This window comes from Orbicella franksi, chromosome 11 (assembly GCF_964199315.1).
Source record: "Orbicella franksi chromosome 11, jaOrbFran1.1, whole genome shotgun sequence".
Lineage (NCBI taxonomy): Eukaryota > Metazoa > Cnidaria > Anthozoa > Scleractinia > Merulinidae > Orbicella > Orbicella franksi.
The window spans coordinates 16,686,065-16,699,432 of record NC_138155.1 but is presented as its reverse complement, the minus strand read 5'-3'; the positions used below and the strand labels follow the sequence as shown (position 1 = coordinate 16,699,432).

The window sequence follows — 13,368 nt, the reverse complement described above, 5'->3', positions numbered from 1 at the left end:
CAAGCCCCTACGTACGTACGGATAGGACGCAGGGACAGTACGCAAGCTGTTGCTTTCTATCATTCTATCTCTATGCTGTTGTGGGGACATTTAAGATTGAGGTCATTTTGTCCCTGCTTCATGCCAGGCGAATTTAAACCAGCCAAATTTTTATGCAAGATGTCGCGGTTACAAAATTTTTTCCCTGCAACAGAACATACATACTTTTCGACGAGAAGTTTATTTCTTCCAGGGGTTGCTGGAAATTGTCTAAGTGTGCCGCGGACCGTCGTTTTATGAGCCCACCGTTTCAGATACGCGTGCGACCTGGACAATTACGAGAGGTTTCAGAACAATACTGAAAATACTGAAAAAAACCTCTTATGTAAATAGAGGAAGTCGCAAATAAAAATGAAGTCGCGGATGTTAAAAAAAATCAACAAACAAAACAACAGTGAATGATGGCAATACGGAAAAAGCTTTAATTTCGGTGCACCTTAAGCCTACAGCATATTAAAAGAATATACCTGTTAGAATAGTTTTCAAAAACAATTAGAATTTCCATCTTAACCGTCCTGGGGGCCGTTTCTCGAAAGCCTCGGAAACTTTTCGGGCCCAGAAAGCCATAGCAAAATCTGGAACCTTACGATCTCAGAGCTGTTTTATTCACATATTCTTAATATGAACAGAGGTTCTCTTCATACAAGAAGTTTCAGGCATATGCACTTCTCTGTTTTTAGATACAGATGAACTGAAAATGGCTTTACGGGTCCGAAAAGTTTCCGGGGCTTTCGAGAAACGGGCCCCTGTCTCGATAGCTACACAGCTAGCTACCTAGAAAACATGCATTGAAACAATGAAGATTTCGAATGAGTGCGAAAGCAATAACGACAAGCTAGAGGGCAGCAAATATACGACTGAAAATGGACGCTGAGATTCATCAGAGACTGCTTGTGCTAGCAGCTGACAACGTTACATTTAAGCCGACTAGCATTTCCACTGAGTTGCTCATAGGTTCCTCACAGTTCTGCGTTCGACAGAAATAACGCGCGTTTATTTCGAATAACAACCATTAGCATCTGTAAAGTTTCCAAGCCTACGTGTAAGCTTGTGTCTGGCATGTATAAAATTATCTAACAAGTAAATGTGCATTATGACTTTCACAAGCTAACGTATATATTGTTTTCTACAAAAATGGCTCGTCATTCCTCGTTGTGCTAAAGGAAGACGGCCGACACTCATTGTTTACCGAATGGTCAAAAAGGTAAAATATTAATAATACCTTCAAGCTTACCTAAATATATTGCGTTTTTTTAAAGCTATATTTAGCCCGTTTAAATGCACGCATTACGTTTCTAGATTTGGATCCACAGTTTTCCGTTATGCGGAAAAAGATGCTGCGCTAAGCGATATGGAATTTCATTGTTCTGGCCAGTTAAATTGTAAGAAAGCCCTTTCTTTATAGTTTTGGTTTCATATTATTTTTGAATTACAATACCAAAGTTATTCAAGCAAACTGAAAGGAGTCCTTAACCTACACAGTTTACTGACGTACTTGAACACTTACAATTCAATTATAGTTACAGTCGAAGCTCTTCTAGGGATCACTCTCATAAGCGACGAGTTTTGGTTACAGCTAGGTACGACCTCTATTGTGAAACCCTGCTTAAATTGTTACTCAAATTCTAAGATCCGAAGTTCTTAAGAACTTTTAAGCTCTCGCACGGCGACCACTCAAAGATTCTTTCTGGTATTAATTATACTACTTGATTACTGACCACATTTACCGTAAAAAGTAAGTAGTCTTTGACACAGATCTCGAATTAATTCGGAAAGGTGAAACCCCATTAATTTGTGGAACGAGTGTTACGCTAAGACTGATTTTATGGTCAAAGCTATGGAAAAATACAATAGGTCTAGTTAGGACTACAGTTAAACCCCGTTATTTCGAACACTCAGGGGAAACGAAAAATAGTTCGAAATAGCGGGAGTTCGAAATAGCCTATGGTCAATGACTGAAAAGCAAATCCAAGGGAAATGATTTTGGATTCGAAATAACGGGGAATTCAAATAATCAAGTTCTAGCGGGTTCTAATTGTACTTTTCGAATTCCCGCGATGGTCGTTTACGAACTTCGATATAATGAAAAGATAGTATTTGTTTAACCGAACAACGTTTTCACGGCTTCGGTTTTGTCCGATTCGTCCTTCAGTCCGTCTCTTATAGAGAAAAAATCGTTGTTATGCGAACTCAGTGTTCAATCAGTCATCGGGAGTCATCGTTCGTAATTTGATAAAAGTGCACGACCGAACAGACCACCTTTTGACAACGAACTGGCGCTTTTAACAGTCGATGTTGCGGAGCTCTTTATGGCTAAATTTTATTAGTCGCCTCGTATCACATGTGGGGAACATGAAGAAAAATCAAAACAAGTGAATTAAGTTCAAAAGGATTGATTTTAGACCGGTCTTTGATGGAATCAAACTTCGTAGACATAAATTGACAAAATCATTGCCTCCGACTCTCGATTTGCAAATTATAGGAGAGGGAGCCTCTCGGGTAGACCTCTTTGGTACGGTGACATTACACGCCGCCTATCAGTCGCAGCTTTGAAAATTCTCCTATTCTTTGGTCGCTGAAGTTTGCAAATTAAAAGTGTTGATGTTAATCTGACTTTGGTGATTAAAATACACGCAATATAACTTGCTCTCAAATTATAGATTGCTCGACATTTTTCTTAATTTGATATATTTATCTTAATTCATTGCAAGAGAATGGTGAAAAACCAGCAAACTGGTCTACAACCAGATTTATCACGGGAAACCCACACGCAAAAATCTACCGATCCGGGTCGTGCATTGCACAATTTGCCCGTTTTAGTGTTAGGTTTTATGTTCGGGCCGATTTATGGTTATATAAATGGCTTTTTAGCTCTCTATTTAAATCTGTAAATTACTTTTTAAATAGCCATCAAGCCAGAAACCACTCGGGAAAGAAAGAACATAAAACTGACTGACTCCATGAAGGTTTTTTTTCAGTTATTTAAAACTCATAAACTAAGGTTTTGGAAATCGTTTTTTCCACTGTAAATGGAACGATCAGTGCTTTACGTATATATGGTATTAGTGAGGGAAGTTGCCTGAAGATATCACCAAAAAGTGCTATGTTCGACTACGTTCGATAACAGAACTGAACTAAACTAAGGGCACTTTGTTCCATTCAATCAAAAATTCCAGAACTTTCGAAACGGGGGTAAGTGGTACGAAAATTTCCTGGGAAATTGCTAAAAATTCCTAAATATAAACCTCTCAACCCAAAATTCCGGAAATTTCGGGAGAAAAATTAAATGGAACGTAAATTCCTGGTGAGAAATTTTCGAAAATGTGGGCATACCTCGCGCGGATGTCCTCTTTTCCGCAATTTTGAAAAATGATATTTCATTCACCACTGGAAATTTTCGGAAATTAAAACCACAAAGTACCTTTAATCTTTTGACTTAGTGCTGTTAGCCAATAGTTATGACAAAGGAAGGATACAGAAAAAGTAGTATCATTTTTCCCATGTCACTTGCTATGTAGATCGCGATGTTGCACCTGCTTACTGTATTTGTCTTCACTCACTTATCTTGGACTCATCAGCACAGGCTTATTTCGTATCCATCATGATCACTAGCCGTGAGATGATACAAAACAATCACGGTGTCTTTTAACGTAGTATCGCTGTTATCGTATCGAGGTTGTTGATGACTAAGCAGCGCGCGTTGAGCAACTCGCTCTTCGATCGCTGTCGCCAAGTGAGATAACTTGTTGTGTCATTTTAAGGTGGCCGAACACAGTTTTCAAGTGCCTATGCCTAATTCACCATTACTTTTAAACTGTGTATGCTTTGGCGCCCATTTTTCGCAAGAGTCAAGTTTAACCACAGAAGGGTTTATTCTCGCATTTTGGCTTAAGTGTGTGCTATTGCCATGGCAACGGGGCTGGTTTAAAAACAAGGCTTAAAAATGGTTTTTGTTTACTTAAATAAAATCCAGTCGTTAGATTTTTTTCATCATTTGCCCACTGCGAATTGACATTAAAGCCGTTCTGTCAACACTGTTCTAATAAGATTTTGACATAGACGATTTTCGTAATTCGCCGTAAATCGTTTTTACTGCATGTTCTGTATGGCTGGTTTGCAGTGTCACGCCGTCAGAAATAAAAATCATAACCATTCAATGAATTAAGTCAAGAAGCTGGGATATGAAAGATGACTGATATATAAACAACCTCGCCAAGATTTAGGTCTGGGCGGTTTTTTATTCTCCCGTTATTCGGAGAAGTGTTTCACTCAAATTTATAGAGCTTTGTATGGAGTCGCCATTTTTGTGCCCCTCGGAGGGACATAAACATGGCGGCCGTAAAGTAACAGAAACATCTGTCATCAAGTTTTGCCATTGAAACGAAAAGTTATTACTCTAGAGCTCCGACACATTGAAATTAACACTTCTTATAGAGCAACAACTGTTTAGTTAGCAAAAACTTGAGCAATAACTCACCTTTTTGACCTACTCGAGAACCTTATCGGGCAGCCATTTTAATGTCACGCAACGCATAAACTTGGAAATTCAAACGTGCCCTATTTCAAAATGAGGCACCCTGTCGAGCTTAAACGCTGCAAAACGTCAAGTTATTAGAGGGCCTTACGTCTGATGAAACGAAAACTTCAGAAGGATTGGTAATATTTTACTTTGGAAAATGAGGACGTCACATGAAAACCGTCAAAATTCAGATTTTTTGTGACAGATCATTCACGTGGTTTCCGAACTATTTTTTTTCCAAATTTCTTGAAATTCTAACTACTGGATCGTTAGAAATCGGCAAGTTTCTGCAAAAGCAATCGGTCTCAATTTTTTTGAGCAACTGCGCAAGCGCTGCATTTAACTGGGTTCTTTCGGTAACAAAGAAAAAGCTGAGAATTGCTGGGTTCTTTGTATTGTTACTTTTTCTAATATATCTTTGTAATAAAAGACTAAAGACATCAATACACTGCGTTTAAATATAGAGAAAAATAGTACAGATAGTGCGGTTGTTGAGTAAATAAAATGATCGCTGGATCGCTCTATTGACGGCATATTTGTTTTTTCCAATCCTTGTGCGCGCGCTGAATTGCACAAGCAAAAGCGCGCGCGAAAACTGTGTTCGGTCACCTTAATTTCAACAAAATACGCTGTTCCTCGTTAAACATTGCAAGAGGCAGAGGAACTTTAACATTGTCTTTATTTTTAGCAAACTTGGTCGGTTGGTGGTATGAAATACTAAGGCTGCGAAGAAAAAGACAATTATCATGTCGTTTTGGTAGAACAGCTCGGTTTTGACTGTCTCTCGTACTGCGGACACAGCCACCGTATACAAGGTTTTGGAATGAGGTGAAGATTACTGAACGAGACTCATATTGGTACACACACCTCTTCAAATAGGTTATTCATATAATATTTCCTACATTAAAGGAACTCAGTCACGGTATTTTGAGTTATTTTGGATACATATAAAATTACCTTTGAATTGACGGAAACCTGAAAATAATAGTTTACTAAGATGGAAAAACACCAGAGAGTTATATAGTAATAAACCATTAAGAAACAAGGAGGGAGAAGATTGACACGGATTATAAACGACGAACTTGAAAAACCTGGGCAAAACTAACTTGACGTAGCTCCTTTAAGCGTGATAGTTGAGAAGAAATATGGTTCCACGTTGAAGAAACTACACAATAGGAGAAGGGCACGGCACCGATTGAACTTCACTTACAGACAGTAAGCAGTCAAAAGGTCACGATCTACATCTCAAGCAACTGCATATACGTCTTGAGACGAACGATAACACCTTATTGTTAGTATTATTGCATCTCACTAAGATAAACAACAATTACTTTTTTCATGTACAGGTGATTAACAATTAGTAGAAAAATAACTGTGATTGACATTTTTTTCAGGATTACTGCATCCTTTTCGATAAATTCAGACTTATTGTGACTTTCCCACTGTTTTTCAGCAGCAACACAACAGAATCGCTTTGTTTTGAAATGTCCGCGACCACTGACCAAAACGGCAATTTTTCAGACCCTCCAAACTCAACCGTTGGACCAGCTGTTGAAGTTACTCCACAAAAGGTGGAGCCGCATTATGAAATTATTCACGAGGTTTTGCCTATCGCTGTTATAATCGTTACAGTGAACAGTGTTGTCTTCTACCTGTTTGCCAAAAGTAAGCGACTTCGTACCCCAACCAACTGCCTTCTACTAAGCTTGGCTGTGTGCGACTTTATGACCGGGTTCATTTGCATTCCCTTGTTTATCATTGTTGTGGTTCAAGTTATCAAGCCGCCAGAGCCGCATCTTGGAAACTTTAACGTCGTCTTTAACAATTGCATGGCCATGGCAGCTGCTTATCACATTCTCGCCATCACGCTAGAGCGGTATTTCTGTATTAAAAAGCCTTTTGCCCATCGCCAGGTGACCAAGAAGTCGATGCTAAAAATTGCTTTATTCGTTTGGCTTGTTGCCATCGTCATTGGATTTATGCCTTATATTTGGTTTTCGTTACAAGTAACCGATGTCGACGCTTATAAAAAGACACAAGTTGGATATGTAGTTTTCTGTTTGACGTTTGTGTTCCTGGTGCCATGCGTCGTGATCGTTTGTTCTCAAACCGTCATGTTTAAAGCCATTGCCAAACGCGGCGGACACGGACTGACTGCGTCAAAGGCCGCCCTAAGAAAGGCGAGGAGCGACAAAAAATGCCTCATCATTTTTGCCCTGATGGCGTTTATATACGTGGTTTGTTGGCTACCATGGTTTGTTCTTTACCTATGTTTTTCGTTCTGGTTTCCACTCAGTAAAGAAACCTTAGAAAGATTGAGTGACCTATCACAGGTGGTCGTCATTTTTAGATACATAACTTCAATTGTCAATCCTCTGCTATATACCTTTTTCAAAAAGGATTTTCTGAAGGCTTTCAAGCTGCTCGTCCTAAGGAGAAGAGCGTCTGATCTGCACAGCAATACCATGACAACTCTGAACCATGGTAATCGTTCTACGTATTCACAAATGCAGAGAAAGTTGACTGGTCGACCACACAACAATGGAAATACCGAGGAGAAAGAGTTGATTACCGTTTTGTAAATGGATGAAGTGCTGAAGAACATTGAATAAAAATTTTCTTAGGCATAACTAAAGTATGCTAAAGGGATTTATACTCGACTGAGCGGAAAAAATTACGGTTGTTCATGTGTTACAGTTTACTGTTACGTGACAGTGGACAAAAAATGGATTCGCAAATCAAAGCCGTAAATGCTGTACTTGCCGCACCATTTGCACCCCGGTGTAAATGGTACGGCAAGTACTCATTTACCATGTTTGCTACACATTTAACTCTTCCTTTTTAAACATTTATATCACATTTACGCGAGGGAAATTAGAACAAATCCACACGATTATGGTGCACTATTTATGACAAAATGATAATTATACAAATGTTGAGAACAATGCAAACATTTGTACCAGGCAAAAAAATATAAGGATCAAAATTATAAAACTGACCTTGTACAGCAATATATATGCGTGCAGTTAAATATACGTTATGAAGCCTAACCTAAATATACATTATGAGCCGTAACATAAATATATACGCTAGGAGCCATAACGTAAATATATTTGTTATGAACCATAACATAAATACACGTCATGAGCCATAAATTATTTGATTAGTTCACATCGTCATAAAGTACATGCGTAATGCCAGGCGTAATGTTACAACCTGGGAGAGACTAGACAGTTTCCTTCGAGAATTACCTTCGCTGTTAGAGCAAGCGGATAGATACCTCCATTGGGAGAATGTCAACGTGTCAGGAAATTTGAGACGTATGAGAAAATACAACACTGTACGGAGCAAGACGCTTCTGATGATGCGACTCTCATCCTCCGCGAAATTCACGATCGAACGATCGAATTGAACGTAACTTCAGAAATTTTCTCTGTATTTTACCACGTAAATTCAATGCACTTTTTTATCTTAAGGGCCGGCAGCTGGAAATAGTAATTCTTTGTCAATTTCTAACCTTCGTCTTCTTCGCACAGTGGGTGGCTGTGTAACAAATCTATGTCTATATATGTGCTTACTTGTAAGGGATCATCACCCTCCAAGTTGCAACTGCAAAGTAAGTTGTACCTTTCGAGAAACCTTAACTATCAATCAATCATGAATTTCTCTGAGGATGAGAGTCACATCATCAGAAGCGTCTTACTCCTTACAGTGTTGTAATATTGTCATCTAGTCGACGTCTAAAATTTTCTAACACGTTGACATTCTCCTAATGGACGTATCTATCCGCTTGCTCTAACAGCGAAGGTAATGTCTAGTCTCTCCCAATCCGCCATCTTGGTTGTAACATTACGCATGTACTTTATGACGATGTCGACTGACCAAAATAATTTATGGCTCATAACGTGTATTTATGTTATGGTTCTAATAACGTATATTTACGTCATGGCTCATAACGTATATTTATGTGATTAACCGTGCGCATATATATTGCTTAATACATCATTTCTTACAAGAAACGATTTGGAAATACATGAGAAAAGAAATATAAGTGATAGAAACCGTAGCCTGCAGTACAGGCGGATTAGCGGGCTCTAGCGCGATACACGAGCGCGCGCGAAGCGCGAGAAAGAGCGCGAAGCAGGAGTAGCCCAGTGTTTGTCGGCTTAAGGTGGCCGAACACAGTTTTCGCGCGCGCTTTTGCTGATGCAATTGAGCGCGCGCACAAGGATTGCAAAAACAAACATGCCGTCAATAGAGCGATCATTTTCTTTACTCAGCACCCGCACTATCTGTGCTATTTTTCTCTATTATTGAACGCAGTCTATTGATGGCTTCAGTCTTTTATTACAAAGATATGTTTGAAAAGGTAACGACGCAAAGAACCCAGCAATTCTCAGCTTTCTCTTTGTTACCGAAAGAACCCAGTTAAATGCAGCGCATGCGCAGTTGCTCGAAAAATTGAGACCGATTGCTTTTGCAGAAACTTGCGGATTTCTGACGATCCAGTCGAAAGAATTTCAAGAAATTTGGCAAAAAAATAGTTCAGAAACCACGTGAATGATCTATCGCAAAAAATCTGAATTTTGACATAGGGAATTTTTAATAATACAGAACTTGCGGTGAAAACGATTAACGGCGAATTACGAAAATCGCCTATGTCAAAATTTTATTAGAACAGTGTTGACAGAAGGGATTTAATGTCAATTCGTAGTGGACAAAAAATGAAAAAAATCTAACGACTGGATTTTTTTTAAATAAACAAAAACCATTTTTTAAGCCTTGTTTTTAACCAGCCCCGTTGCCATGGCAACAGCACACACCTTAGCCAAAATGCGAGAATAAACTTTTCTGTGGTTAACCTTGACTCTTGCAAAAAACGGGCGCCAAACCATAAATAGCTTAAAAGTAATGGTGAATTAGGTATAGGCTCTTGAAAACTGTGTTCGGCCACCTTAACGTAACCTTTGTTTCAACACACGGTGCGCGATTTACAAGCTGCACCTCAATGTAATCAAGCTTCAATGTAATCAAGAATTGAACGTACAAATCTGACCGCCTTGTTAATGAAATGCTTTGCCGTATTCAAGATCTTAAACCACCACTGAATGTACAGTCTGATTCTCTTCGTGCTTAAGTATTCATGTAATTAGCCTGGCACTCTCTTATGCAAATTCGCTTCAACTTAGCCTCTTCACAAACCCAGCTTTTTTATCTTTAATTATGTAACCTTGACAATGGCGCAAGATGCACCGAAACGTCGGTTTCTATCACTTACATTTCTTGTCTCATACATTAATCATGATCGTTTTATAATACCTATATTTTTTCTTTTGATCCTTATATTTTTGGCCTGGTTCAAATATTTGCATTGTTCTCAAAATTCTTATAACTATCATTTTGTCTTAAATGGCGTCCCATAAAGAAGTGTCAACTTATGTAATTCGTGTTTTTGAAACAAGTCACAATGTGGAAATTTACTAAAAAATTGTCTGCATGTTGCGTGTAAATGAAGTAATGGTATGTATTTACACATTCTCAGATAACACGAATAAAATGATATGCATTCAAGGCTAAAAATTAGAAAAGACAAATTACTATAAAACCGAACGTTTTGGACTTGTCATCATTAAAATATAATGCAGAAAGAGCGGAGTAGTTTGAACAGGTAAATGATTTACATTTTAATTGTTTAATAGCGCCTGTCATTGATGTAAACACAAAGAGATAAAAATATTTGAAGTGCTTCCTTGGATTTGGCAGAATAGACAGCATGCAAGCCGCGGTTTAAAGGTTTAACGAGCACAACAGTGGCTGTGCACGTGCGTTATAGACCGTTGTACATTTGGCAGCGCTTGGCAGCGCTTAGCCTCGTGCACGGGCAGACGCTCAGTTGCATGGAGGAGTGCGAGACGAGCCAGAAGGTCGGCGTAGGAGGCTAATCCGTCTCCTCCATTGCAACACAACTGAGCTTGCCGATAACCAAGTTCTGCGAACATGAAACCGCGATGGCTAATTTTTTGTTGTTCCTGTTTTGGAATTGAACTCTTCATGCGTGTATGTAATGACATACACTTGAACAGGTTTTTAGACTGTTCGACTGAAATCGCTTTAAAAAGGCTTAAAACACGCCGAACAAAAAGAAGTTATATTAAATTTCCCATACAAACTCTTGTATCTTTGCTATATTATTTTTGTAATAAGGACGCGCACGTACTGACCTTGGGGCTTAATCCTCTTGTGATACCCGATCTTTATTGAAAGCTTAATAGAACATTCCAGTAACTTGAACACGCTTAATCAGCAGTACGTAATACCAAGTTGCGGACATTTCACAGACAGTGTGGGATTTGGAATGCTCACAGTTTAAAAGAAACTAACGACAAATCAACCTGACGGACCATTGGTAGAGATTTATGTGAGATTCCGGCGTCATCAAAACATTTTGGTAATTGGAACTTGGTCTGTACGATAAAGATGAACACACAAGCTCAGTAACAACCAACTTTCGACTATGGAGACCTCAAACTGTTCGACGAATACCATCGATTCGATCTCTGGGCACAGTGTTATGGCTCAACTTCTACCGATTGCAGTCTTGATTGTCTTTGTTAACGGAATCGTGTTTTTGTTATATGCCAAAGATAAACGCTTGAGGACACCGAGGAATTACTTGCTGTTTGGTTTGACGGTGTGCGACTTCATGACAGGATTTCTCAATGTTCCTCTGACTATAATTGTGTTAACGAGAGTCATTGCTCCCCTGCATGGTTTGATTTTGGGATTCTTCTTGGTTGTCCTACATAACCTTGTGGTAGTTCTAGTGGTTTACCACATCTTTGCCATGACAGTAGAAAGATATTTCTCAATAGTTCATCCGTTTCACCACCGGTGGCATTTGACAAAGAAATCCTCTCTGGGCGTCATTGGTGTTATTTGGCTGACTGCTGTTATAATCGCCTTCCTACCTGTCACGTGGTTTAGAGGATTCCTAAACTCGCCTGAAAACGGCATTTTAACTGTGACACGCCAAATTCAAACGGGTCACATAATATTCTGTATTGTTTTTGTTTTTCTCTTACCGTATGTTTTTATCGTTTACTCTCAAGTTGATATGTTCAGAAAGATCAGTGGAGGGGCAACAAACCTTAGAGGAAGCGAAAGGCGAGACTCTCCCTTCTACCGAAAAGTTAAAGACAGCAAAAGATGCCTTATAATGTTAACGCTCATGGCAAGTGTCTATATTCTCTGTTGGCTTCCTTGGTATGTGATAAGCCTTTTCTACAGTCTGTGGTTTCCCCTTGGAAAAGACGCAAGGGAAATTCTGTCGGAATTTTCGCATGCATTTCTCATCATAAGATACCTGACGTCAATCTTTAATCCTGTGCTTTATACGTTTCTTAAAACGGATTTCCTCGAAGCTTTTAAGACTATCATATTACGACGAAAAAACCGGCAGAAGAATAGTCAATCAACAAGACAGAGCCTGCTTCTGCTAAAACCTAAATATCTTTGCCGGGCGCGAGAAATGGCTACGAAAAAAGAGGAAAACCTGCAGTGCATGTATGTAACAGCAGTGTAGAATAATGAAAGTGAAGGTAAAATAGGTAAATAAATGAATAATACGATCGTACGTCAGTTTTACAGTTATAACTGACTTAGTTAGTGACTGGCGTCGTGAACAGTTTTAATATTTGCACCTTGTTCCCTCATTCTACCCGATTCAAGGAGAAAGATCCCAGCTACATGTACAGTTTACGATTTTCTTATTCCTTGACGGTTCCAGTAGACTGATTTCATTTGGTCCTGTTGCCTTGGAGTCATGCACGAAGCAAAAAGATCAGTTCTATGTCAGGTTACATACAATACTTGTTTATTAATCCACAGGATCTACTATTAGCACAGAAATACTTAATCAACCTCAGTCAACTTTATTCATTTATTCAACTATCTAGTTTCAGATGCAATTCGTACAGTCATTTGAAAATATTTTTCATTATTATCTACTGCAAGCTAATGTAAGTGATATTAGTGGCAAATAAAGGTAGTAATGCATAAAGCTAGAGCAGGAAACGAATGTAAGTGAAATAGGTTTAGTTATATATAAGATAAATGTAAGAAATGGTGGGACAGAAAACAAATAAAGTTTATAAAGATTTTAAAAATATATACCAAAAAATAATATGCTCAGAACTTACATGAAGATCACCTAACCAATCGGTCTTTTTTGGGGACCCTCTAAACCAGCTCACTCCACTTGTATCTGCTTTCTGACACTCAATTTTTAGAAAATTTGCGGTTAGCCAGACAACTACTGACTGACATGACATGCAGAAAACTCGTCCTACTGACCACACGCAACGATCTATCCAGCGATCCAATTTCCCCGACTGATCCCTAAGATGGAGGAAAGAAGATTTCCGGAAAGGGGGAACTCTTAGCCTGCGAACTCAGACGTAATTCCGGCTGTCGCTTATCTCCGCCGAAAATAACGTCGATTTTTTTCTTGGCACGTGAAGCTAGAAACGAAAGAAAAAAAAAATCGTATGCTCTCACAGGTTGGGAAACTCTTGACACGGAATAAAAACGGTTACGGTTAGTAGCGTTACAGTATCTCCCGCTTATTGTAGACAGGCAGCCACTTTAAGTCTTGTCAATTCTCTTTTTTCGCATGCGTTTTGCATGTTGTGGCGATGGCGATGGCGAACGGCCCGCAGATTGAAACCTGATGAGGATACATGCAAATCCCGAAAATCTTCAGATTACTTAATGTGGTTTAAGAACGTGTCCATAGGCATTTGGACAATCGA

The 13,368-nt window shown here is 39.0% G+C and overlaps 3 protein-coding genes and 1 pseudogene across 4 annotated transcripts in view; 3 read left to right on the top strand and 1 right to left on the bottom strand.

Moving 5' to 3' along the window:
• The window catches only part of LOC145503133 (uncharacterized), a 403,728-nt gene that overhangs the window by 217,965 nt on the left and 172,395 nt on the right, over window positions 1-13,368 (top strand). The window lies entirely within an intron of this gene.
• Window positions 1-13,368, bottom strand: part of LOC145503103 (zincore component SEPHS1-like) — a 162,596-nt pseudogene that overhangs the window by 129,590 nt on the left and 19,638 nt on the right. The gene's annotated exons all lie outside the window — the stretch shown is intronic.
• On the top strand, window positions 5,610-7,140 carry LOC145502145 (adenosine receptor A1-like). The gene has a single exon (XM_081481418.1). The coding sequence runs from the start codon at window positions 6,043-6,045 to the stop codon at window positions 7,138-7,140; it is 1,098 nt and encodes a 365-aa protein (XP_081337544.1). The 5' UTR covers window positions 5,610-6,042.
• On the top strand, window positions 10,743-13,225 carry LOC145503052 (neuromedin-U receptor 2-like). The gene has a single exon (XM_081482478.1). It carries the CDS (start codon window positions 11,073-11,075, stop codon window positions 12,138-12,140), a length of 1,068 nt encoding a protein of 355 aa, XP_081338604.1. The 5' UTR covers window positions 10,743-11,072; the 3' UTR covers window positions 12,141-13,225.

Excerpts from the sequence above, each read along its gene's own strand:
- LOC145502145 (XM_081481418.1), top strand. The coding sequence starts at position 6,043 with ATGTCCGCGACCACTGACCAAAACGGCAATTTTTCAGACCCTCCAAAC.
- LOC145503052 (XM_081482478.1), top strand. The coding sequence starts at position 11,073 with ATGGAGACCTCAAACTGTTCGACGAATACCATCGATTCGATCTCTGGG.